At 43.1% G+C, this 27,285-nt stretch overlaps 1 protein-coding gene across 4 annotated transcripts in view; it reads right to left on the bottom strand.

Annotated features, from left to right (window-relative positions):
- The window catches only part of RASGRF2 (Ras protein specific guanine nucleotide releasing factor 2), a 180,983-nt gene that overhangs the window by 26,395 nt on the left and 127,303 nt on the right, over positions 1 to 27,285 (bottom strand). For all 4 annotated transcript variants that reach the window (XM_045571672.1, XM_036409182.2, XM_045571673.1 and 1 more), the window contains exon 18: positions 6,347 to 6,453. In XM_045571672.1, coding sequence (XP_045427628.1) covers positions 6,347 to 6,453 — 107 coding nt within the window. The remainder of the gene's footprint in view (positions 1 to 6,346; positions 6,454 to 27,285) is intronic.

The following is a 27,285-nucleotide window of genomic DNA, read 5'->3' as shown; positions in this document are numbered from 1 at the left end:
TGAATCAGGGTTCCTCTGTGGAAAAGTGACAGGCGGGGTTTTCCAGCACTTCCCATCACCTAACTACAATACAAAAATATTTCAAAAGCCTCTTTGTTCACCACAACAGAGAGAACAGCCTAATTGAAAGACACAAGGGAAGGCACTGAGTTTGGAATGAAACCCTAGGAAGCAATACCAGGTAATGCTAAGCCTGCCCATAGCTGCTCAACACTTGCTCATAAAGTCCTAGAACCGTCCAAGAGGAACAGAACACATAGGAAGCGTGCACCTGACGGTCATGGAAGAGCCTCGGTACCAGGAAAAGGTAGTAAAACCCAGATATAAAGAACCCCCAAATTCGGTAAGCCACAGGTGTTCCTGGTGGGCCCTCCAATGTTTACGGGGCGAATGGACAGAAGTTCATGGGCAGGGGATTGGATTTTGAGACAAGTGGTAATAAGCGACCTAATTCTTCTTAAACTGGCAGTTTGGGCAGTGATTTTAGCAGATGTGAAGTGGGAGGCTACTGGGAAAAGGCACAATGCAAACTGTGGAAGGTACGTTCGAACAAAAATAGCCCAGCAGAGGCAAATGGCAATGAACGACACCAACTCAGCAAGAAGGAAAAGCTGTGCAGCATATCATCCACCCGATCATTTTCTAACAGACCACTCTGCATTTGAATGAGTTGCTAAATTCCAGCCTCTAGACCTGAACAGCTGTGCTTGTAAGAATTTTAAATACTGCCCCACAGCCTTAAACTCAGATAGCTCCCACGCTTACATCTTCAAGCCTCTAAAGAGAATCCATCGGTTTAAAAAAAAAAAAAGCATTTATCAGGAAAAAAAAGAGAACCTTCCCTCCCTGTCGCCCCCCAGATGCTATGCTTCCCATTGGTTTCTATTGTAGATAGGCAGCTAATTGATATGGATCACAGCTTTCAAGACAATGACAAAGATTGAAGGGGAAAAGAAATGTTTGGAAAGGGTCTGCTTCTTGATATAAAAAAAAAAAAAGAAAGAAAAAATGTATGTCCCCAAAATGATCTTTGAGTTTCACTCGAATAGAAGCCTCTGGAGAATGTTCTCCATGCCCTGTTCCAGTTGGGGAGAAAAGGCGGATGAAGACAGCTGGGAGGCAGGCTGTACTCCATCCCTTCCCGCTGGAGAGGAGAGGCTCAGAGTCCCAGGGCTGCCCTGGAAGTGGAGCCTCTGACCTGCGTCCGGGTAGAAGCTCCGAGCAAAGCGCTCAGGAAGCACAGGTGGGCGGCACTGGGCAAAGAGTGGGCAGGAGAGGAACACCAAGGAAAGGCCACAGGGAGGGGGAATCTGGGGCTTGAACAGAGCAGCCAGCTCCCCGGTGCTCTGCGGCTCTGTGGGGTCCCCAGATAGACCTCACGTGATGGGTTGCTGGCCAGGGAGGGGCTTGAGGACTGCGCCCTGCCTGCCATGGTCCAAAGAAGTGCTTCCAAAGTCCCAGAGTGCTGAGGAGAGTGCAGAATGCGACTTGGGAAAAACAAGGGCTGCCCACAGCACTTCCATCGGAACCTCTTGCCACAGAGATGGGAAGCGACTGGTGTGCATGGAATCCCATGTGGGGCCTCCCAGTGTTTTCCATCAGCGAAATCCATTCACCAAGGGTCACGAATCCCACTGGCTCTACAGAGAAAGCTAAATGTCCGTCATGGCAACTAACGGGAAAGGGAAATAAGTTCCATTTAATTCTGTTTCACACTGACTTCGATCCTGTTGCAATGTCTCACAGATGAGCACTGTTACAGACAAGCGCAGGAAACTCAGGGGCTGTTTAAAGAATAGCAATAGAGATGTATAAAAGGAAAAACGGAGGCATGGAGTTCAGGAACTAGGAGCTTCTTACTTGGTTATTGGGCTGCACAGGAAAAAAAAATAAGAGTAAGGAAATGAAAATCTATCTTCACGATTAAAAAATAAACAAAAAGAAGATCCATATCTAGCCGATAGATTCTTACATTTTATGTTTTTTTAGAGCAATCTGACAGATAATTTATTTGTGCATGAGAACCCCATACAGATCATTCTGGCAGTTTTACAGAGGAGGACAATAACGAGCTAATACTAGAATCCAGGTGGAATTGATGGTTCCAGATTTCTGTCCTCACCTGAGTCCTCACCAGGAATGGAAGTGAAAGGTGATGCCCAAGGCAGTCTGTCTTGAGGGGAGAAGGAGAGGACAAAGGGAGATAAAATCAGGTGGGCAAAGTGTGAAAGTGAGCACCAGACCAGGCCCCTGAAATCAGGAGGAGCCAACAGGAACCTCGGTTGCTGGCCTAATTCAGTTAACAGAGCATTCCCTATTTCGCTTTGGCTGCTTTCATGGGCTATCAGGTTTGTGAACAAACACTGGTTTGTTCTGGTGGACATGTGGGATTCCTTAGCCGCTCTGCAGAGGTCAGCGGGAAGCAGTGTGGACCACTAGAAGCAGTGGGCTCTGGCTGATGAGGATGAGACTAACCAAGTGTAGCCCACCCGTTATCTGCCCATGTGGCGATTTTGTAAACCATCTGCAAGGCAGAAGCAGTAGGCAACCAATGTGTCATTACAAAAATAAATATTTCATAGCTGTCAGCATCTCACACTGGAACTATTTTCTCTCTTCTTGTTCCTGGTAACCCCTCAGCACCCACTCCCTGGCAGGGGACAGGCCCCAGGAACCGCACTGCACTCTGAGGCCCTGGAGCAGTGGGCAGCCATCCTAACCCACCTGTCAGGCGGGGTATCCAGTCTCCAGGACAGCAGGGTTTCCTGACCCTTCCCTTGGACACAGCGTGAGCTCGGTTCCACCAGCTGCCTGGCCAGGGACCCCTGGAGGCCCCGCAGGAGCCTGCTCACAGCCCAGGTCCTCAGTGGCTGTTCGAGGGAGGGAGTGCTCCCCACACCCACCTTTAGCAAAGAAAAATCATTTGTTAAGTGGCACAAAACAGACTCCTGAAGGAAAGTAACTCTGTGAAATTGCTACCTACACTTCCTGTATCGTAAACAATGATTGAAACACCAAGCAGAAGCACTACTTCTCACCGGTCCCATTAAACTGCTCCGCAGTCCATCCTTCCCCACCCTGCATGTAGTTTTAGGCAGGCACCAAAGCCTTTCAGAGCCTGTTAGTTATAAGAACCATCTTGTTTCTTCAGTCAAAATGTCCAGTCTAATATAGTAATCGAAAGTCCAGTTCAGTCCAGACTTAGATGTTCCCCTCCTAGCCTGGGCTGCTTCAAGACTGGAAGCTCACATGGAGACCCATTCTTCTCTCTCCATCATCTCCTCTCCACTCGCTTGCTATGGCTTCTGGTCCAGGCTGGGATCCAGGGGTTAAGGACGTAGCCCTGTATGTCCTTAACATGCTGGAGCAGGGGGAGCCGGCCCTGGCTCCTCTGAGGGTGGCAGATGGACAGTGACTAGCTCTTCCTCTTAGGGGGCACATGGCGGGATTCTGAGAGCTCTCTCTATTGGAGACGTAAGGCCAGCTACCCTGACTCAGGAAATGTCCCATCTCCTGTGGGTCACTTTCAACCTCCCCAGGCGCTGGGCTGCCAGTGGTCTACCCCACCGCTCCAGGCAGTCATCCTGGACAGCATCCAGGGCAGCCCAAATTGATTCCCCATGGACCCAGTTGTTTGACTGACGGAAGCATGAATGAATGCCACTCATTCCCAACCACCCACCTTTTTCCACTTCGCCCCAGCAAACACCTTTCACCTTCACAGAGGGGAGGGGGCTGTTTCCAAGAAGCTTCTCTCACCTGGCTGAAGTGAGAAGGAAGAGCTCCTCTTCTTCCCCCAGGAGGTAGAGGACTTACACTGACAGCTCTCTCTGGAATCACCCACTCACTGAGCTCTCCTGCCTCACCCGCAGGTGCGTGATCACAACTGCTCCCAGGGTCAGTTTCACGGGCCCTTCGTATATCTTGGTTAGTGGCCTAGCAACTCTCTTAAAGATGTGCAGGCTTTTGGTCCTCTGCCTTCAAGTCTGAGATGACCAGAAGCAGATTTACTAGCCTGCCACCTAGTAATTACACTAAGTCAGAGACTCTCGAACCATATGCAGCTCTTTGGCCCCTTGAGTGTGGCTCTTCCACAAAATATAATACCACGTGCGGGCATGCACATACAGCGCGATTGAAATTTTGTGGCCCATGCGCAGAAGCCGGTTTTTTGGCTCTCAAAAGAAATTTCTATCATTGTACTGTTGATATCTGGCTCTGTTGACTAATGAGTTTGCTGACCACTGCACTAAGTGCAACATCTGCCTGTAGGCATCTTTTCCAATGGCTGGGAGCTCCATGAGGTCAGAGGTTGCTGGCACCCTGCTCATGTTTATATCCACCCCAGTGTTTGGGCACACTCTGGAGCTCAATCTTTATTAGTTACTGAATGAAGGAGATGGGCACACAAAAAAGGGAGCAGCAGACTTCCCTCCATACACCCCATTGGGAAGGAAATTTTTATGTAAGTAGATAATGTTTGTCTTATCTCATGCTTTAAAAATATTCCCCTTCAGTCCACAATTAAGAAAATAAGCAATTATTTCATTCGCAAGCACTTGTCATTCAGACGGTACCAAATCGGGTGAAGTGAGTGGTAACCTGTGGACGCGGTTGCAGGCCCCTCTATCAGTGCCATCCGTGGCCTGTAAAATTCCTCAACTAAGTTGACAGAGTATCTTTTCAGAATTTTTTGGCCAATAAGACAAGTCAGGAAAACCAAAATTGCTGAAGATCATACATACAAGGCCTTGGACAGAGTCTGGAGCACAGATCTGAACTGCCTGTAGCCAGCCTTAAATCCTTCCCCGACCTACCAGAAGCCAAGATCAACAGCAATTAATATAAATGCAAGAAGTCCGGTCAGAAGGCTGAATGGGGTTTTTGATATTCAGAAGGCTGTCTTTCTGCATTGTTATTACCTGCTGCTGACTCAATAGCCGAAGGCAACCCCCCAAATCTGGTGATCTCTTTACTGTTTACTAAACATCACCTTTTTAAAAATATATATTTTTTATTGATTTTTTACAGAGAGGAAGGGAGAGGGATAGAAAGCTAGAAACACTGATGAGAGAGAAACATCGACCAGCTGCCTCCTGCACACCCACCACTGGGGATGTGCCCGCAATCAATGTATTGTACATGCCTATGACTGGAATCGAACCCAGGACCCCTCAGTCCGCAGGCCGACGCTCTCTCCACTGAGCCAAACCAGTTTTGGCTAAACAACACCTTTGATATGTCAGATTGCAATCCTAAAAGGCAATTGATTATTCTAGTAAATAAAAGGCAGATGGGAAGGGAAACTCAGTGGAACTTGGTCCCTTGTACCAAGCTCACAACTGGCTTCCCCCATAATTTCCAAATTTATATTTCTTGTCTTGTGTATTAATTTGCGCATCAGCCCTTTCTCCAGGTCTTTGAGTCCAGGGCAGATTGGCAGTGGCCTCACACCCTCCTGTCTGTGCACAGAAGACAAAGCAGCCACAGGAGCATCAGCTCTGGAGCCTGCAGACACCTTGGCATCTGGAATCATGCAAATGACATACAAAGGCTCCCAGCCAGGGATTCTCGTGAAGTGTGTGAACTATACAAACATGTCCTTAAGTTGGATTCTCCACACACGCAGCCCTGATTTCGGTCTCTGCTGAGTTGGGTACTTGAAAGGCTAGAGAATGACCTCCCCGAGAGGATGAACAAGAGCAGCATTCATATGCAAACTCAACTTGACCATTATAACCATGTGCCCAACATTGCAGAACCCCATGAAGGGAGACACAGATGAATGGGACAAGCCCCGTCTGCAAGAAGCTTATGGACTGGTTGTCGGGAAATGAAATGTGGAAGCTGGAAGGATTTAGTCACACATATTTATACTGTACTTTATGCCTTTCATGTCTTTCAATTCAACATAGCCTTTAACTCTCACCACCTACTTGGAGGAGGTAGGAGGGTAGTGGTTGTTCCTCTATTCAGAAGATGAAATTAACACTCAGAGAGGCCAAGTGACCAGCTCAGGGCACCAGAGAAGACAGTGGTAGGGTTGGGAGAAAGACACAGGTGTCCTAACCCCGTGACCCTGGGCTGCTATTCTTGCTAACCCATAGACAGGCATATGGGAGGAACCCTTGACTTGATGGACCCTAAGCAAGATGGCCACTCTGATGCTCAAAGAAAGAATAACAACTCAGCTTCATCCAAGTTACGAAAAAAAGAAAAAAAAAGAAAAGGCAATGGTTGGGCGTGGGCATATGTAATACTTTCAACAATCAAGATTTTGATGTATAAGACTTAAAAAGTTGATTTAAAAAACTCTTAAAAATAATTCATGAGGCCACTGAATTACCTGTGCGTGCTTTGAGACCCAGTGACGGAGGACATTCAGTACTCGATTGGTGGCTGTTCTACGGATAATAAACTCTTTGTCACATATTCTGTCGGTGTTGTTAAATCCTTAGGAAGGAAAGAAACACACACATGTTCGAGTTAAAGCCAGTCCCCCAGGAACGTGGAAAAAAGTCATTTATTTTAGAACATTTGTTAATGAAACTCACATTTTGATAGTGAAATGACACATTGTAGCAGTGAGATGCAAGTGGCTTCTGACTGCTGTAAACTCTGCTTACTTACCTGTATACCCTCAGAAATGAGTCCACCAGAATTACAGGTGCAATTAAATGAATAATGTTCATGTTTATTAAAGGTCACTGATTAAAGCTAAAGCTGGTCAAATGACACTTCCATTCTGCCTGCCTCGCTCTATAATATAAAGCTGAGAAGTTTTAACAAGTATTTGGGTCAGCATTAATTTATTCTTTTGCCCCAAAGTGATTATATAACTAATAGCATTTTCAATATTTGTAGATGGATGAGCCCGTATCTTGGCTACAACATGCAAATACTTCATTATGCATGGATATTTTGAGAAGCAGCATTGTGTAGTGGTTAAGAACATGAACTCCACAGTCTGGATTAAAACTGTTCTCCTATCATGCAAATTACATCACCTCTCTGGTGACCAGTTTCCTCATGTCCTGCGTGAGATAATAAGTGTACCTACTTCATGGAGTTATGATGGAGATTAAGTTATTTAATATATGTTAAGCATATTGGTTCAGTGTCTTGAATCCTCTCTGTGTTGGCCTGTGTCTCCATCTTAGTGATCTTTTCACTATCAAGAAACTAGTTTAAGATATTTTTTATTTTTTTAAAAAGATTCTGCCTTCCAATCATAATTAACCATAATTAATTAGTTATACATTTCCTTTAAAAATTAATTCAAGCTTTACATAACTTTAGTGGAAAACTTCTTGAAAATTGTCTAAATTACTCATTTCATTTCCTCATGTCCCATTCCAAGCTTCTCATCACCTCTCATCACCATAACAGTTGCCATTAAATTCACTAATAACCTCCATGTCCCCTGTAGCCAAGGTATCTCTATCATCTCTCAATAGAAACCTCATCCTATGATCACCTGTAAGAAAATATTTATATCCAAGATCTCTTTTTTAAGCTCCAAATCCATATATCCAAATTCCTCTTGACATTTTCCTCTTAGATGTTTCAAACTCATGGCCTTTCTGCCGAACCTTGTTCTCTTCAAATTTCCAATCTCAATAAAGGAACACCACCAGCCATTCAGTTAGATAAGCACCTCTACATGAGAAGTTAAAATAGAAAATGGCCCAGGCTGATGATAGCCACAGGGCTCCTGACAAAAGCACACACAAAACCTCTCTGAAGGGACATCCACTCAACCTGAGCCTATACTGGAAAGCCCCTGAAGAAAAACTCACAATCAAAATTATAAAACACACAAACCCTCCACCATGAACAAGGATCAGTAGACACAGGGATCAAGAACTCCCCACTCCTCCCATCACTACTACCAAGAATTTTAGGTACTAGAACTATGAGAACCAAAATTAAAATGTTTACAAAGACTAAAGTTGTAAAATGGAAATTGAAAACATGAGGAAAGAATAATAAGTATTTTAAAAGTCAGATTTTATAAGAACCACATAAAGCTTCTTCAAATTAATAAAATTATGCTTTCAACTATTATTGAAAAACAGAAAAGATGCCATTTAAAATCCAACAGGAAGATAACATAGGTTAGACTCAGCTGAATAAAGAAAGAGCAAACTAGAAAAAGATCTGAAAATTAGATCTAAGAAAATTACCCAAATGTAGTACAAAGAGCTAAGGGAATGGAAACAGGAAGAAAAAAAAAAAAAAAAAAGGTTAAAAGACATGGAGGTAAGAGAACTTTCAACATCTGTCTAGAAATGTGTCAGAAGAAGAGAAAAAAAAGTTAGAAAGAGGCACTGTTGGAAAAGGGTTCTTCAGATTTGATGAAAGACATGAATCTGCAGGCTTAGGAATCACAATGAATCCCAAGCCAGATAAATACATGGAAACCACACCTTGACAAATTGTGATATGGTAGAACTCCAAGAAAAGATATCTTTGAAGCAATTGGTAAGAATATATATGTTATCTATAAGGGACAGGCAGAAAAAGAGGGTGGAAAATGGGGAAGTTATATTAATCAAATTAGAGCATAGGCTTCAACTGGAGTGAGAGCTGGGAAATAATGAGACAGCATTTTTTGGGAGGATATCAAATGCTCTTAAAATACTAAAAAAGTGGGATAAGACAGCTCCCCACCCACATGTATAACTAAAGATGGCTAGTCAGTGAGACAAGAACAGAAAGGGTGAAAAGCGAAGATGAGAAAGGGACTGAAAGATGGAAATCAAAGTGAAATGGTAAGAGAAAAAAGCAATTTTAAGAGAGCTGCTATTCATTTAAAATATTTTAGAAGGGGTGGGGCGGGGAGCATTTACTACCATTGATCCCCTGTGTCTGTTTCAGGGGTGGGTGAAGAGGGGAGTTTACTTTGAAAGACAGGCAAGGAAGGCAAGGAACTTTCTTCTGCTCTCCAAATTATTTAGAGTAACACATAAAAAGACCACTTAAGAGGTGTTTGTTTGTTTGTTTGTTTGTTTTTTAATAAAGTTTCCTATGTTTTCATAAATTCAAATCCCAACCTCCATTACCATTTAGGTTAGGATTTGATTATACTTCTTGGATAGTCTTCATAACTACTTCTAATTACCATGTTTTGAACTTTTTAAGGTAGAGCATAGCTTGGTAAGTTCTTGAACATCTGTTTGCTTTCCAGAGTTTATCACCTTCTGCCACTCTAAGGGTTCAAAAATTCTCTTGGAAATTGACCAGACACTAACTTAAGCGACCTTCCTCAATGCCCACTCAGCCAGAGTAGGAGGGTCAGCCAAAGGTAGGACCAGCCTTCCAAGTACAGCGGGAACACCAAGAACCAGGAAAGGGAAACTCCAAAGACACACCTTCTACTTTCCCCTGCACAGGGGACCCAGCGCTGATATGATTCCAGGATGAACAAGAAGTAAAATTCAGGGCAAATTATTTAACCTCTCTGTGGCTCAGTTTTCTCACTCATAAAATGAAGAGAATAGTGTTGCCACATGAAGTTGTAAATAAGAAATAGATTTATTATTTAAAAAATATAAAGTTCTCACCTATAGCTTCATCTATTCATCCCTTTGACCCAATGGCCTTCATAATATACTTTTGACAGAATGCCAGCCATAAGGACAGCATGCTAGTCATAAGGATAGTCAAGCTCTTCATTTTCTTTCTGAAAGACCCCTTTTACTGTTTGAGCAACAGATCTTAGGCAGAAATACTCTCTCAGTTCTATTGTAAACCACCTATAATTTAACCAGATGCACAAGCCACCTATCTGGGGGGCATAACTTAGGCAAATCCTGATAGATCATGTTTTATAAAGGGGCTACTGCTTACTCAGGAGTTGGAATTGCCTCATGGGCTTAGCTGACATGTGTGGTCTCGCTGTAACAGAGCGTATAGATCCACCCGCCTGACCAGACAAGACTATCTCCCCATTTTTCAGTCTTGAAAGCTATAGGATGAGAGCCATAATTTTCCACCAACTGGCCAGATTTCCTCCTTACTGCCAGCACCCATCTAAACGGGGCTGCTTGGGTAATTATTCCTAATTTAAACGTGAACTACCCAGCTAATCAGTGGCAATTTCCAAGCAGAGGCCATTCTGTCCTAGAATCACAGGTTCACCCCCAAGGAGTGTTGTGACGTTCCTGGAACAGCAAATAGCAAATCTTTGTGGGGCTTTGAACATCTTTCATTTGCCAAGTGTGACAGCACAACCAAACTCGACATGTACCGGGAGAGTTTATTTTACTTATATCACACATTGAGCATACTGTCACCCCAAGATTCCTGTCTATCAAAATTTTTTTTATTATTGTCTAAAGTTTTACCTATGTCTTCTTTTTTCCCTTCTTGACATTCCCTCTCTCCCCCTCAGCCATTCCCATCCCAGGCAAGCCCCACCACTACAGTATCTGAAGTGTCTATCTAATTTATGAATATTACTTTTTAGTTGTAGGCATTGGCTGGTAAAACTGGCCAATTTGGGCAACAAAAGTCATCTGGGGAAGTGGTAAGGACCAAATCACCATACATATGAATTTAAGAATGAGATTCAACTTCATTGTCCTTTCTCCAGACGCCGTCTGAGTCATTTTACCCCTTAAAGCACATGTGTCAAACACAAGGCCCGCGGGCCAAATCCGTCCCGCCAGGCCTTGCAATGTGGCCCGCACCGTGCTTTCATCACTGCACTCCGCTGCGTTTCCATCACAATGACAGTTTATGACTGTTCAGTAAACCATTCGGCCTACGATTTAGGCTGGATTTTAGATTTTGGCCCCTTCTCTGATTGAGTTCGACACCCCTACCTTAAAGCAACTGGCAGATGTGCCAACTCTCGCACTAAACTATACTCCTTAGAGAAGAGATTTTACTAATATTTCAAGCACCTTTGTAGGCTCTTGAGCTTTGCACATAGACACTCAGCCAATATTTTTCTTATAAAAAAATTGCATCGCTCCCAGGAGAAATGATTCTGAAGTGTCTGCAAATGCTACATAACTGAGTTAAGGTCATCCTTTCACCCTACTACCATGAAGACTATGAATATGAAATCTGTCACAAGCAGAACTTAGGACAAAGTCATGGAGATTGGGGGCAAGGATGCTGAAAAACAGAGAAAAGCAAGGAAATTTTCATTTTGTTCTTCAACTGATATTGCATAGTGGCCCTGAAGACACTAATGAGCAATGAACAAATGCTACAATGTTTTGTGCCTCTTAAAAAAAACTTTTTTTTTTTTTATAAGTGTGTCCTTATCCTTCAGTGTTTAGGTTCTCCTTCTTACACAGGTCAACCTGAGATTTTTTTTTCTCTACCTGTAATTAACTGTAACAGAATGAAAAATTTAATGCATCTTTCTAGACTGAGGAAAAGTAGCTCAGCAGGTCCATCATTCTCTGTGATGAAGAATGGCAAAATCAATGTCTTTCCTTCTCTTTCATTTTTTAAGGAAATCAATAACTGTCAGCTGAATTGTTCTTAAGGATTTTAAAAAGTGTATGTTACTTAGATTCCTTAAAAACAAATAAACAAAAAACAAAACAGGTGGTTAGGAAGACTTTATCCAAGGCCATCCCAACAGGTACTCCTTATATCACAGGGACCCCTGTGTGGGATTTTACAGTGGGCAGAAAAGAAGGGCTCAAGGTTGAATACAATGTGGGCACCTGGGAACTTACAGCGCAGGAGGTGGTGTTGTCATGATGGAAAATCATTGAGGAAACAGCAGGGGTGGGAAGTTCTGACTAATCCAACCTGCCAGGGTTCTTGCTGAGAACAGTCAGGTGGTCAGACATGGGAGGAAGAAGAACCTGATCAGATATTGGAGAGTGGAGAGATTAAACTAACTCAGCAGGGTTCTTACTAAAACTGGATTTTGCAAGGAAATGTACAGACAGGCCTAGGAAAAGATTCAAAAACTTGACTAAAGATTGGTCAAGCGAAGATCACTGTCACGACCAAGTGAAGATAAATTCAAAGAGATGAACAGAAGTTTGGCCTGGCAGAGGTGGCACCAGCCGCACAAAGTGGATTAGAGGAAGGGCAGGCAAATACTGGGCTGGGGGAAGGATGGACAGAGGTATTAACACAGCATAACCCCTCAGGAGAGCCTATACTTGTCTTAGAACTGAATGTTTCTGCTTCATATATATCCATTTCTAGGCTGGACTTAGAGAAATCAGGTGTCTCTAAAGCAGTCAGAGCTAGGTATGGGCCATGGGGGAATAAGTCACATATTTCCAATCTGCAGCATTTACCAATCATGTCAGAAGCACTACAATGAGTAGAGTACAGATAATTTGGTTGTAACTGACTTCTCATGGGCAGCATGGATGTCTTAGTGGGCACGTCTCTAGAGTCCTTTCTACAGCGAGTCTGTTGTAGGGGCCAAATCTCCATCACTGGAAGAAGGACATGAGCCCCTATCATCATGGGGTTCACATTTGGAAGCAGGGAGAACAGTAGCATAGGAATAAATTCCATAGTAGACTGAGAAAAGTGATGTAAGAAAAAACACAGAGCATGAGAAGTGGGTTGGGAGGTGGGAGGAGTTGTGACTTGAAATCCCGTGTCTGACCGAAGACTTGTAGTAGAGGCAGATCTTGGGGCAGACGCTTCTAGCGAGATGGACCACAAGGCAAAGACCACAGGAAGGAAACCTGGCACCTGCCATTGCTGGCATTTCTTTCTACGGCCACATTCGTTTGAAAGAACAGCCAGCAAGTATAAGCCTTAGCTGAGTGGCCATGTGTCCAACAACAATCTGGGAACCCATTTCATCAGGCCAGATGTGGGCTCCTAAGAAGATGGTAAGGCAGGTCCAAGAAGAATAGCTGTGGGAACATGGGGTAGTCAAATGGGGGTGCCTTGCCTGCAAATTTGTCATAATATTCGTCTGACATGATTGTCCCATTTGTTCACTTGTGCAGAATGTCAGTGCTCCAGGACCAAGCACAGGGAATGGCGACTACTTGCTCAGTCTTGGACAAAAGAACGTCGGAGCCCTAAATACACAAAGGTTCTCAATAAGTTTTATTTTTAGGGATGATGAAGAATATGAAAGTCCTGGCCGGGGCCCCTTGCTGAGCACAGGGACAATACCCCGTTTCTGCAGCTGCCATTTCCCATGGGGTCTGAGCTCCCACATGGCCTGTGCATCCTGCTAAGGATTTCCTACTTCATCCCAGGGGAGCTGGGAAAGCAAGCTCTAAACTGGAGAATTACACGTCACCCTTCTAGTAAGCCACCAGCGTTTCTGTATCAGGGCTTCTCAGTCGGGACTCCATGGACACTCCTGTAGTTCTCAGGGTCTGAGAGTCCCTTCCAGCAGTTTGTGGAGTAAGAAAAGCAGCCATGGGTTCTGGCCCCAGAGAGCTGAGGGCCCCATTTCTCAGGGGCGATGACAGGCTGTAGGTATTATTTCATGGAATTAGCACACAGTAGAGGCAGGCAGACTCACTCCATCCCACAGGTGAGGATGGGAATTTCGAGGGTCAAGTACTTTGCTCAGGGTGCTAAGCAAGTGGGTGGGAGTCAGGCCTCATGGGCTACAGGTTCCAAAGCACATGTAAGCCAGGCCCACGGTCTGTCTGTCCTTCCAATGCAAATACAGTGCAGCTGCATCTACCAGGCTAATTACTCAGCTCACAGCTCAGCACGATGCCCTGCCCACAGGGTGTTCTCAGATCTCTGCTTAGATTCTTTTTTTGTTTATAATATATTTTATTGATTTTTTACAGAGAGGAAGGGAGAAGGACAGAGAGTTAGAAACATTGATGTGAGAGAAACATCGATCAGCTGCCTCCTGCATACCCCCCACTGGGGATGTGACCGGAATCGAACCTGGGACCCTTCAGTCCGCAGGCTGATGCTCTATCCACTGAGCCAAACCGGTTTTGGCTGCTTAGATTCTTAAAGGCATGATTTTATAATGAGTTTAAAATAAAACTTATTGAGAACCTTTGTGTATTTCTTCTTTTAATTCTCCCGAGTCCATAAAACATAGTTCTCGCTTTTATAGATGAGAAAACAGGCTCAGAGAAGTTCGACGGTCATCTAAGGCCACAGAAAGCTAAAACAGAGCCAGGATTTATGTCCAGATTACTCAGTTCTAAAACCCGGGCTTTTCCACTGAAGCACACGGCCCAAGAGGCTGTTTGCAGGGAGTGCAAGTGCCGCTGCTTATTGCTGAGTGATTTTTCAGCCCTGGCATCGCTGCTGTCATCGGGTCTCAGGCTGCTGTAGAAATAGAACAGGGACAAACCGCCAGTATGAAGGGCGACGGCAGCTTCTGCCAACGCAGAGGGCTGTTTGAAGACTGGATGAGAAGTACAGAGTAAGCAAGTTCCAATGGCCTTTCATGAAAATCGCTGAGTCAAGAAAAAAAGAAAAGCTGGAAACTTAAAGGTGACAAAGGAGGCAACCAGACCAGTTTGAAAACTAAATACACCAATCTATTTAAAAAGCCAAATATCTACTACTCCTGGTCAGAGTTTCTTGAGAGCAAAACCAGTCTTATCTAAAGAGGTCTTGGAAAATAAAGAATGTTCTAGGAATGGTTAACATGAAGAACACCCCCCAAAAAAGGACAAGCCTTAAATTTCCCGATAGTTTTCTGCTCAACTTCATAACCAACTGTCCAAAAAGGAAGGAAGATTTCCTGTGCATTAGTTTGAATTCCCTGATGGCAACTCCATTATCTCTTCTGGGTAAAATGCTCTCAGCCGGATGCGTATGGAACAATATTCGTATCCTTGCCATTAGGTAAGTTTCCCCCACAAACCAAAATTATAATAATCTTAAACCCTGCTCTATATCTTTCTATAGAACCCTCCACACATCTGGAAATGCTTTCCCGTGGGGGTGGGAGATAAATGGTAGCTTCCTGTGCAGGAAGGTGTGTATAACGTTGTGAATGAGTATGCACCTGTGCATTCAGGTGCCGGGGTGGGGTAGGGGGTGAGGGGAGCAGGGGGTGGCTATAACACTATTTGAGATATTCTGAAGAAACTAAAACAGGGTTTTAGAGATGGTTGGGAAGAAGGTATGAAAACAGCCATTTTCTCCCTCTCAATTGTTAATGTAAGAATTTCTACAAAGTGCTTTTAATGCATGAAAATGGCAGATTTTACCATTACAAATAAAATGTACTTTGGGAGGGAGAGTAGAAACCACAAAACACAAAATTTTAGTAAGCGCAACATATTTATCAAGCGTCTTTGTGCCAGTAATTTTTGTAGGACCCAGGATACAGCTATAGACAAGGAAAGCTAATTAGCTGCTCCCAGGAACTGGCCTTCTATTGGAGGAGACAAATTGAAGATATGATGTAGTGTTATCGATATCTCTATACAGGTACATCAGGAAAATTCAGATCCTGAGAAGAGCTCTGAGAGGGTACCTAGGCTAATGTGAGAGAGAGCACAGTCACTAGGCTGGGATGAGGAAGGTCTTTCTAAGCAGGAGACACATGAGTCGGGACTTGAACATCGAAAAGACAGGGGTTATCTGGAGACCTGGAGGAAGAATGTCTCAGGAGAAGAGCGAATGAGAACAGCTCAGCCTGAGTGAGGGCAGAACGCAGCCCAGTGTGACTGGAGTCCAGCGAAATGGGGACAGGAGAAGTTACACAGCGAGCAAGATCACTAAGACCTTCCAGGCCAAGTTAAAGAGCTGGGTTATTTTTCTTTCTCTCTTTTTCCCCTGCATTGCTGGTTTAGTGTAAAAGGAACAGCCACAGGGAGGTGATGCATAGGACAAGGGGTGGGAGAAGGGCACACCGCTCTGTTCCCACTGGAGGCTCACCACTCTCTCTGAACCTTCACGTGTTTACCAACCCGCTCTAAAAACTGGATTTTGTTCTCTAGTATTAGGAAGCCATCAGAGGGTTTGTGCCGGGGAATCAATGAGTCTGATTTACATTTGGAAGGGTTCCTCTGGCTGCCTTGTGTAGCGTGGACTGGATGGGGCAAAAGGAGACCAGGTAGGAGGCAGTAACCCGGCTGATCCAGGCAGGCAGGTTGTGGCAGGAGTGCTGAAAACTGTTCAAAACAGACAGGCTAAGGCTTACCGAAGGATCAGATGTGGAGGTCTGTGCCGAAGGGAATAGTGTTCCTCAACATCCACGTCTACTCAGAACCTGTCAGCATTACTTTATTTGAATATTAGGGTCTTTGCAAATGTTGCGATGTCAAACTGGATCAGGGTAGACCCTAAGTCCAATGATTTGTTATAAGAAGTATAGTTATAAGAGGGGAATTTGGACACAGATACACTCGGAGGGAAGAGGCCTGTGATGACAGAGGTAGAGACTAGGGATCTGCAGACATAAAGTAAGTTCAGGCAGCCCAACTCTGGAAGTTTCTATTCAGAGAAGGGCTCTGCTCTGTCTGAATAGCAGGTCAGTCTGGTCCTACCCAGGTTCGGTTACTGTGTTTGTTGCCCCTCCTCCGTGTCTTCGATCACACCATCAGAACGTGTCAGGCTGGCTTCTGCTTTTCCTCTGTGGGCCAGAGGCAGCCACAGAGAGGTGGAGGGTCAAAACACAGGCATTCGTGCCTGCAGCTGCTCTGCAGCCTTTCATTTTAAATTCTGTGTCTGCTTTGAAACGTACAGAAAGTGCAGGGAGAAGACTATCCCTGCCTCTGGTTGTGTACTGAAGGGTTCAGTTTAAAGACCCTGTGGGATTACAGACTGACTCAGAGCAGCTCGTTGCAGAATTCTACTCCAGGGAATTAGTTTAACGATGCTGAGTAATCAATGGTTCACCCCCAGTCCCTTATGCCAACCACTTTGGGGCCATCCCCTCACCCTCCAAGGGCAACGTTCAATGACTCACAGTGCTGGTAACAGCACAGTATGGCAACACCCTAAGTGCATGCTGCCGATCACCCCATTCCTTCCCTCTCAGCACACTGGCCACCCCAACTGTGCTTTGAAGGTTGCAGTCACCTCATGAGGGTGATCAAGAGACACTAACTCCCCTTTCCTTCTAATTCTCTGTAATTCCATCCTCCCTCTTTCCTTCAACTCTGGAGAGAGCAGCAAGATGTGATAGAAGAAATAATGGACTTGGGATTGTTTAATGGGCTTATCCCACTTAATGACCTTGGAAAAGTCCCTTTATTTCTCAGCATCTCAGTTTCTTCTTTGGTAACAAGAGGTGCTTATCTAGATGCCTCTAAAGTCCCTTTCTCAGTGTCTCCTTGGACTTCCCTGGCATCATCAATCACCTGCCCTCCCCTCCCCCCAACTTTCCTCAGTCTCCCTGGATCCCTCCCCTCTGCTGCCAAAGCCTTTCCTCAACATTGTCACTCTCTCACCTGTGACAACGGAGGCATGTCTTTCTCGCTTATCATACTCTAGGAAACCTTAGAGTATTTGTAGGCAGGCAGAAGCTCTCAGCAGGAGGAATGAAGTGTCACCTTGCTCAATGATCCTGAGTGCTTCATAGGAGAGTTGAGCAACACCAGTTCCTTACACTGACTGCATCCATGAGTTTATATAAGGCCCCCTGAGTGGAAATAGACCACAACCCAATCTAGTGTGTGTGTGTGTGTGTGTGTGTGTGTGTGTGTGTGTGTGTGTGAAATTTCAGTGATATTGAGATGCATCAAGTGGATCTGTGTGGCACAAGACAAAATCAGCTCAGACTATAGGAAAGGATGATGGGGGTTCTTAAGAGTCCAGTCACCAGAAGCAAAAAAGAGTCTGAGCTGGTGTCCTAGAACAAGTCGCAAGGCTTCAGGATTGTGAAAGCCAGTGGCCAGTGAAGTCAGCAGAGATCTATACCAGCACCAGGGGTGGCTGTTAAGACAGCAGGCTTCACGGGAGCATCTCTGTGATCAGCCAAAGCTTATGCATTAGCCGCAGAGGCACCTGGAACCAGCAGGCAGGGTTTGAAGTAGTTAGGAAATGACATCTGGCCTCGAGGAGCACTAGCAGGCAAGTAAGGACAGGAAAACAGCACTGGGAATTTGGAAATATTTCCAAGAGTTCTTTGCAAGATGGACTTTCCACCGATGCTCCATATTGGATGCAGGATGGGGGAAGCAGTTCTCACATTACTGTCTCTCAAGTATCAGAAGAAACTGGGCCCTGTCTTGAGGCCTCACGCTGCAGGCCTGAGCCACTGGGCCTGCATGCAGAAGATCTTACACACAGTGGGGACTCAGTCAATCTGTTCAATTGTTTTTACTTTTTAAAATCCAAGATTGTATATTCACTTTATCATTTGTGGATAAATATACTAACACAGACTTTCCCTTGATTGGAAGACTTCGGTATTTCCTGAGTCAGGAGATTCCTGAACCTCCCTGCCTTGGAATTTACCACACTTCTCCTCCCACCCTGCCCTCCCCAGGCTCTGTAACCACAAGACCTGAGCTATCGTCAAAGTGTGTTCAGTTCAGTAACTGAGGACTGAGAAGAGAGGCTTGTATACACTTGTGGAAACTTCGGCCTCAGGAAAACTCCCTGCACAGGGCTACATGGGGCACAGCCTTGGAGCTCCCTTCCTGCTGGCTGGGGATTGGCTCTGCCTGTTTGGTATGTCACCACAGCGAATTTCAGACAAAGTCTATTTGTATCATTTCAATGGAAGATGGCTGCTCAATGCTCAATGTTGAAACTTTCAAATCATCTACTAACAACTCTTAAAACCTGATTCAGAGCTTCGAAGTTAGTCTTTGTCCCACCCTGAAGCCTTCATGACATCCACCTCGGACTTCAGTTCCCATATGGGAATTTTATTTTCCTTTGCCCCCAGAATTTATGCTTTGCTGATCAAGCCAACACTTACTAACGGATATGCAACTGCCAGAAGATACAGAAGCTACCAAGAATTCCATTCCCTACATCTATGTTACTGTCACTATTCATCAAGGGAGATAGACAAAGTCCCTTTTCACTATAAATCATGAAAGTATTTTTTACTTAATTTCTCAAGAAATGATTCAGCAATCTAGAAATGATTCAGCAAACCAAGTACTTGTACAAAAATATTTTCTACCAAAGGAGGCCCAAGTATTTGGTTAATGTAAATATGAATTCATGAACCATATGGATTTCTAGCCAATCCTTTTCATCAAACATTGCCCAATTTTAAGGGCAGAGACCTTATTCACACAGAGAATACACTGGTGTGAAATCATGTTGGTTAGAAATACAATTCCCCAAAGCAAACTAACTTCTTGGAATTGAGGTTCCCCTGAAAGACTGTCAAGAATACTAACCCTGTGGAGCAAATGTGCACGGTGCTGAGAAGTGCTCTGTCTTGAAGAAATGATGGCTCTTGTGAGCCTCTCTCAATTCAAGCCAGCATCTCTGTAATAACTCTTCAGAAGTAGAAGGCCCCCGGGTAAGAAGGCCTAGGAAACACACTACAGTGAAAGCATCATTCTAAGAGTTAAAACATTATAATTGTTATTGTTTATAGCTATTATTCATTCAGGGTTCACTTAGACCAGGGTCTAAAACTCATTTAACCTTTACAACAATCCTTTAAGTCAGAGATATCCCCGTTTTATAGAAAATAATAATGAAAGAACAGTAATAACTTCTATAGTGTTTATTATATGCATGAACTGTTCTAACACTTTACACATATTATTAACGTATATTTAACCCCTATAATGACCTCATAGAGTAGCAAAGTTTTTGCACTGCACAATGTCACCAGGTACCATTCAGATCAGTCATGGATGTGACTATAGTAGTCACAGGTTCTAATTTTTTAAATCTAATTTAGACTTATAATGTCTAGAAGTCTAATTTATAAGACTTCTAGAATGAACAAACATCACATCTCAGAAGTGATTCCTGGAAGTCCGGCCTCAAGCCAATGTACCCAAGTCCTTACAATAAATCTCTTCCCAAGAAAAATAGCTAATGTGTTTTCCACACCCAAGCTTTCACAGATAGCAGACAGCAAGTGCCCGATGCCAAATGCCCAGGAATTAATTAGCCCATGATGTTCAGGAGCTACCTTTCCTGTCAGATGTCAGATGAGGGAGACAGTGCCTGAGCAAGTCTTGGCATTCAATTAAAACAGCATGTTCCCCATTTAGAGACACGGCATCTCAGCATCTCAGGGCTCTTCAGGTTTGCTGCCCTGAGGCCTGCCTTCTAGCAAATCTGCCTGATTTCTACATAAACACTCATACTGATTACATTTGCTTTAGGGGAAGGAAAGGGAGAAGAGGAGAGAAGAGGAGAGGAGGGGAGGGGAGAGGAGGGGAAAAGAGGAGAAGAGAGGGGAGGGAAGGGGAAAAAGGAAAGGAGGGAGGAAGGGAGGGAGGGAGGGAGGACAGAAGGAAGGAAGAGGAGGAAGGAAAAAGGGAACCCCAGTAGAGGTAAGGAGACTTCACAGAGAAGCTTCCCTCTCACCCTGAGTGAATCAGGCCCTCTTTGTCCATGTTTAGAAGATAGTCAGCCCATGAGAGTTTTAAAAAGCCCGTCTCTGTCTCTGTTTGCCTGGCAGAACCTGAATCTCATTTAATTGAGAACCTAACCACTGCAAAAGATCATTCTATGGTTTCAGAGTAAAAGGCTGACTAACAAAACGAAAGAATTTAAATAGAAGATGATAATCCATATAGGACTAACATATGGCCAATGAATTCATTGGTGCCAATAAACGTTCATAGTAATAGCTTCATTACGAGGACTTAAAGTAGCAAATCATTTGCATGCAGTGCATATACGGGGATCTTTGTATATAAAGTGGAGAGGCTACACTGAGGACAAAACAATATTTATATTTGGACTAGGAGGCCCTCTCCAGCTGTATAATGTCCAGTGAGCTCAGCTGGCATTATAAAAGTCTATGACTGGTAAACAGCACATCCTCCTGAGGGGTCCATTTCTGCTTCCAGCTCCTGGAGATTTTAAGATCCAGCTCATATACTCAGATTTAAGAGTGAGGATTAATAGCATCCCAATCACACAGTGAGTTCATTCTTGAGAGCTTATTCCCTAACATTATCCCAGACACAAGACTGTTTTCTTTCATGATCACACCTAGGAAATGCTCTCTGATGAGGGAAGTAAGATCAAACCAGAAGAGCAGCACACCAGTCATCGTGTATGATCAGTTCTGTCACCAGCAAGGTAACTTTTTGTCCTATGAGACATTTTTGATACAGAATACCATTTTTGATACATAGGCAAGTTCTATACTTGACTAACTTAATAAGATGCAGTGGGCAGTTAGGCAATGATCCCCAGATAGAATCTGAGTTGAGTCCTTGAGCCATCTGAGACTCTGATCACATGACAGGGATGCAATGATCACAGTGGACAACTGGCAAAACATCAATGCTCTCTTCTTAGCATAATCTTCAAAAGGCATGGACAATTCCTTCAGCATTGGATTAATTAACCAACTCTACTCTAGGTTAGATATTATAAGAACTTTTAAAGAAGGCAGGAAAAAAAAACCCCATAGAATTAAAATCTCCAGTATTATCCACCTTCAAAACTACAATCCCTGGCATTTGGCTCCAGATACTGTGGCACTGATAATGCTAGGAAGTTTCCTTTAGAGTTCTAATGAGGATTTTTCTTATAAGACTCCTGGGAAAAAAATAAAAAACAAACAAGCAAACAAAAAAACTCACCTAACTCATATCAACTTTCGCTCTAGAGCAGCGGTTCTCAACCTTTCCAATGCTGTGACCCCTTAATACAGTTCCTCATGTTGTGGTGACCCCCAACCATAAAATTATTTTCGTTGCTACTTCATAACTGTAATTTTGCTACTGTTATGAATCGTAATGTAAATATCTGTCTTTTCTGATGGTCTTAGGTGACCCTGCTGGCAGTTCTCAACCTGTGGGTCGCGACTATAGAACCACTGCTGCAGAGCCACTTTTGCAGTGGGTAGTATACATGCATGCAGGCGCGTGTGCTCGCCTGTCTGTATGCACATACATATGTGTGCTCATAAGTGAGGCAGGAAGAGATAGTGAGAATAAATGGGTGACAGGGGAATGCATTCATTTCAATTTAGCACTTTAGCTTGTCACAGTAATAGCAGCGGTAATGGTAAACACAACAGTCCCTGTTCCCAAGAAGCTTATAAATCATAAGGAGGAAACAGTCAATAATAATAACAAGAAATATTTATAGGGCACTTAATTGGTTTCAAATGTGGAGCTAAGAACAGTACAAGAATCATCGCATTTAATCCTCATTACAACTCTATGCATAGGTACAATCGTTACCCTAACTTTAAAGAAGTGAAAAATGAGGCTCAGAGAGGCTGCCTCAGATCACCTCAAGCAAGTGGCAGAACTCAGACGCAGGTTTATTTGGTACCAAAATCCACTCTCTCATTCTTAATTGCCCTTATCAATACCCTCTTCTCTCTAAGGCCCTCATGTTCCCTGAATACTCCCTTTGCCCACTGCCAGACCACCGGACCAGCAATCAGAGGCCACTTCTCCAGGAAGCACCATCCCCAGGAAGGGGCACACAGCCTTTCTCCCCGCTCTTGAAGTAATAAACAGACAAGCTCAAATCTTCAGGACCATTAACTCCTGAGAAGGCAAGGGAGCTTCTTAACTCTATTCTCCACCCATGACATATTCATGGACCAAGCAAGATCAGACTATCAGTCCGAATGAATTGTTTCCCACCGTAGGCAGCGGAGTGTTCTCAAAATTAAGATTAGGAGCCCACTAAAGATGGCAGGGCAATACTAAAAGTCATCAAATTGAATGTTTAAATTGGTTAATTGTATGATATATGAAATATATCTTAATAAAGCTGTTTAATTTTTTTTTTTTAAATAACAAGGCAGTCCATCTTTGAAAATGAGAGGCTTTTCTATCTCTAAGTCACCATAGAAGATAGTTGAATGGCAGAATGCATTTCAAAAAAAATGCATGGTGGTGGATTTTTAAGGGAAAAAGTACATCAGTAAAAGCTGGTTGGTGAGTCCAGGAGTTTCTTCTGCTTGTCAGAATGCTTATCTAAAGGAGTGTTTAGGAGAATAAGAGAAAATGTCCAATCCCCTCAAAATATCTTTCTGGGTATCAACCTTTATCCAAGTACCCCCTTGAGGAACACTCTGGTGCTAGGCCCTGAGCCCTCTGGGAAATGAAACACAAACTATGACACACACCAAGGAAACAGGAATAAAAGGCAGTCCTCAACACCTCCTTACTTACAGGAAGTCACTGCATCTGAGAGGGAAGAAAGTTGAGATTCATATTTGAAGATGATCAATAAATGAAATCATTGGAAGCCAGTTAATTGGAGACCAAATAATTGCATACCAATTAATTGTTCAATTATCCCTTGAAATATCAGAAGCATATGGCTCTGAAATATCACTTTACAAAAGTAACCTGGGTTAATAGCATGAGCACTGGACTGGATGTCCAGAGACAGGGATTCAGATCCTATCCTTGCAATTTATAACTTCTCATGAATAAGTCACTTTACCTCGCTGAGCCTGTTTCTTTATATAGTCAGAGGATGACGATGACATCTGCTTTCCCACTTCCAGGCATGTTGTGACGGACATATATGCTGTTATTTTAAGGGACTTTGAAACTATAAGGCAGTATACAAACAAAAGGCATATGATTAGGTCTTCATAAATCCACAGTGCTCAAACAGAACAAAAGGAATGAGAGCATCATTTTAAAACTCTAACACTGCAGTGGAGGGAAATAAGTAACAAAGAGGCAGGCAACTCTGGCCTTTGCAAAGATTGTTGAATTTGGGTGCTTTTGCTTCTAAAGCAGACTGTGCCTCATCTTATAAACAATCCACAAGAACCAAGAGAACTGACTCCGGCAGTGTAAGCTTATTTGTCAGGGGAAGGTTTATCCTGACTAAGCTGCTCTACTATTCTGAATGGATTCTGAATTGTGTACAGAATCTGGAAAATTAAAAACAAACACAAAAAAAAAGTCTGTAAAGAGGGGGAAGATTATAGGCAGGTAGCATCTGAGCTGTTGCCACTTGAATGCTACACATAATTCAATATCTGGCTTCAGAGCCTTTATAGCGAGTCATCCAATCATACCTGAAAAAGTAATTCTTGGTCCTCCATGACTATTTGCCACATTTTTTTTTTCAAAATAACACACACATGCATACAAAAACAGATCATAATACGATTATTTTACTCTATTTCAACAATCTATTTTGGATTTTCTGTGGGCTATGGCTCCTCATTTTTTAAGCCACTGAAATGTAATTTGCTTCAGTATGAATCTTTCATTATTTCTCATTATAATGCATGTGTAGAAATCTTGGAAATATTCATTTAGTCCAGTATGATGGATATTGTCTCCACTAGATCTAATATCAGCTAAATTCCTAAAATTATTACACATACTATAAAAGGGGCACCCATAAAGAAATAAAGGGAGATCCAGAAGGGGGGGGGGGGGGAATGTCTCAAAGTTAAAAAAAAAAAAAAAAAAGGAAGAAAAAGAAAAAGAAAGAACCCCCCCTCCTTGAGCAAGCTAATTGGAAGAGTGTATGAAATACTTTGAAACTATATTAACCTTTTCTTTCAGGGTCACGCACTGAAGCCTTGTTATTTTGCAAATGTGACATTTTCCCTTGGTTTTCAAGTCTGCAGTTGAACAACATGGCCAGTAATTATGCTGGTTATTATCAGGATCCTGGAGTTCACATCTTGATCATTTAAGATTTACTTTCCGCCTGCTCATCTAATCTCCTCAACTGGACTGTCAGTTCTTAGAGCGGAGGCAATGCTTCCTATTTCATTTTTATCTTTCTCCAGCATCTGGTATGGCACCGGGCATACTTATATAACTAATTAAACAAAATCAAATAAACTCATGTATCATTTAATCTGAAGAGTGGGAAAGAATAATGCTTTTAATTCAGGCAGAGATTTCAGAGTCTCTAAACCAAGCTCTCTGATGAACAATCAAATTTAGAACTTGCTTTTAAAAAATGTAAGCAGCTAACATTTCTAGGAGCCTTTCCAAAGAGCTGGGTATTGAGGCCAATACAGCTAGCCTTCCCACCTTCTCCCACTCCCCCAAATCTCCAGAAATCCTACTCCTCTATAACCCCTTCCCAGTTGCTAATCATAATATTTTAAAAACCAAGATTTTAATCCCAGAATCACAAAGTCAGTATATAGGGAATAAAAACCATTAAAATAAGGAATTTACTAGCTTCTTAGAACTTTGTCTCTGCCTTCTAAATACCCCATAATTCCAAGAGACTGGCTTTTTGCAAAGGAGCATTAAACTGGGACAGTGCAACCCCCTGGGAAGTTGAGATGTTGGAGTAAGTATAATGTGTCACATAGGCCAGCTTCAATTTTATCCTAAAATGAGCATTACAATTTTAAATTCAGCATTACAGACAGACAATAGCTACACAGGGAGGCTCCTCTCAGTTTGCAGAAGAGAGTAGAGCCATTAAGTTTCTTCTTATTGCTAAGCAACAGTTGTGTTAAAATCAAACTGCTCTCAGCTTTCAAATTACAGAAAAATAATTTCATTCAATTCAGAACACTACAGGTAAAAGGAAAAGAGAGGACTGATTAGTCAAAGATCTTGAAATATGAGGTAGATTTAAACTATATACTAGTTTTAGATATAGACCCATGACTTCAAAATATTTGGTAGCCAGATATTTTGCCTGGGGTGATCTGTCCCACAGGAAATAGCCAGACATGCTTCCTTTTCCAAAATGAAAATATGTTCCTAAAACTCAATTTGATTATGAATATTTGGCCAAGGTTTATTGGCTAATATGAAACCACCTGCAGTAGTTATCTATCGCAGCATTAATAAATTACCCCAGCCCTAACTGGTTTGGCTCAGTGGATAGAGCATGTCAACCTGCAGACACAAGGGTCCCAGGTTCAATTCTGGTCAAGGGCATGTACCTTGGTTTCGGGCACATCCCCAGCAGAGGGTGTGCAGGAGGCAGCTGATCGATGTTTCTAACTCTCTCTCTTCCTCTCTCTTCCTCTCCCTTCTTCTCTGTGAAAAATTAATAAAATATATTTTTAAAAATAAATAAATTACCCTAAAATTTAGAGACTTAAATCAACAATCATTTATTCTAGGGGTGTCGAACTCAATCAGAGAAGGGGCCAAAATCTAAAATCCAGCCTAAATCGCGGGCCGAATGGTTTACTGAACAGTCATAAACTGTCATTGTGATGGAAACGCAGCGGAGTGCAGTGATGACAGCACAGTGCGGGCCACATTGCAAGGCCTGGTGGGACGGATTTGGCCCGCGGGCCTTGTGTTTGACACATGTGATTTATTCTCATAGTTTTTTCAGGACAATATTTTGGGAAGTGGCTTAGTTGGGTGGCTCTGGTCCAGGGTTTCTCATAAGTTTGCAGTCCAGATGTGCACCAGAGCTGCAGTCATCTGAAGGCTTGACTGGGGCTGGAGGATCCACTTCTAACTCACAAGGCTGTTGGGAAAAATACTGCTTCATAGTTTCTTGTTGGTCTCATGGGCCTCTCCTCATAACATGGAAGCCATTTTCCCCAGAACATGTGAACCAAGAGAAAGATTGACTAAGACAAATGCTGCTTGCCTTTTGATGACTTAGGCTCCGAAACCACACATGGTCGCTTCTGCTTAATTTTATTTGTTAGAAGCAAGCCATGCCATGCAAAAGGGAATGTAAAGTAAGCTCTGCCTCTTGAAGGAAGGAGTATGAAAAAATTTGTGGGCATATTTTTTATGACAAAATATATCCTTTGATTTATTATTATTATTATTATTTTAAATCTTTACTGTTCATATTATTACAGATATTCCTCCCCCTACTCCATCTTCCCTCCCCCCCCCCCACTTTGGCTCCACTTTACCTGGTTCCCACCCCACTCCAGGCATCCTCCTCTCCCCCCATTGACCTCATCCACAGGTGTAAGCTCTTTGTCCAATCTCTTCCTGCACCCCACACATGCCCTTCCCCCTAAGAATTGTCAGTCTCCTCCCTATGTCTCTGATTCTATTACATTCACCAGTTTGTTCTGTTTATCAGGCTTTTTATTCATTTTTATTGATTTTTGTTTTTTTATTTTTTTATTTTTATTTTTTAAAATATATTTTATTGATTTTTTACAGAGAGGAGGAGAGAGCGATAGAGAGCTAGAAATGTCGATGAGAGAGAAACACCAGATGCCTCTTGCACACCCCCTACCGAGGATGTGCCCACAACCAATGTACATGCCCTTAACTGGAATCAAACCTGGGACCTTTCAGTCCTCAGACCGATGCTCTACTACTGAGC

This window comes from Pipistrellus kuhlii, unplaced genomic scaffold (genome assembly GCF_014108245.1).
Source record: "Pipistrellus kuhlii isolate mPipKuh1 unplaced genomic scaffold, mPipKuh1.p scaffold_m20_p_4, whole genome shotgun sequence".
NCBI lineage: Eukaryota > Metazoa > Chordata > Mammalia > Chiroptera > Vespertilionidae > Pipistrellus > Pipistrellus kuhlii.
Note: the sequence above shows the minus strand (reverse complement) of the source record. Positions and strands in the feature narration are given on the sequence as shown.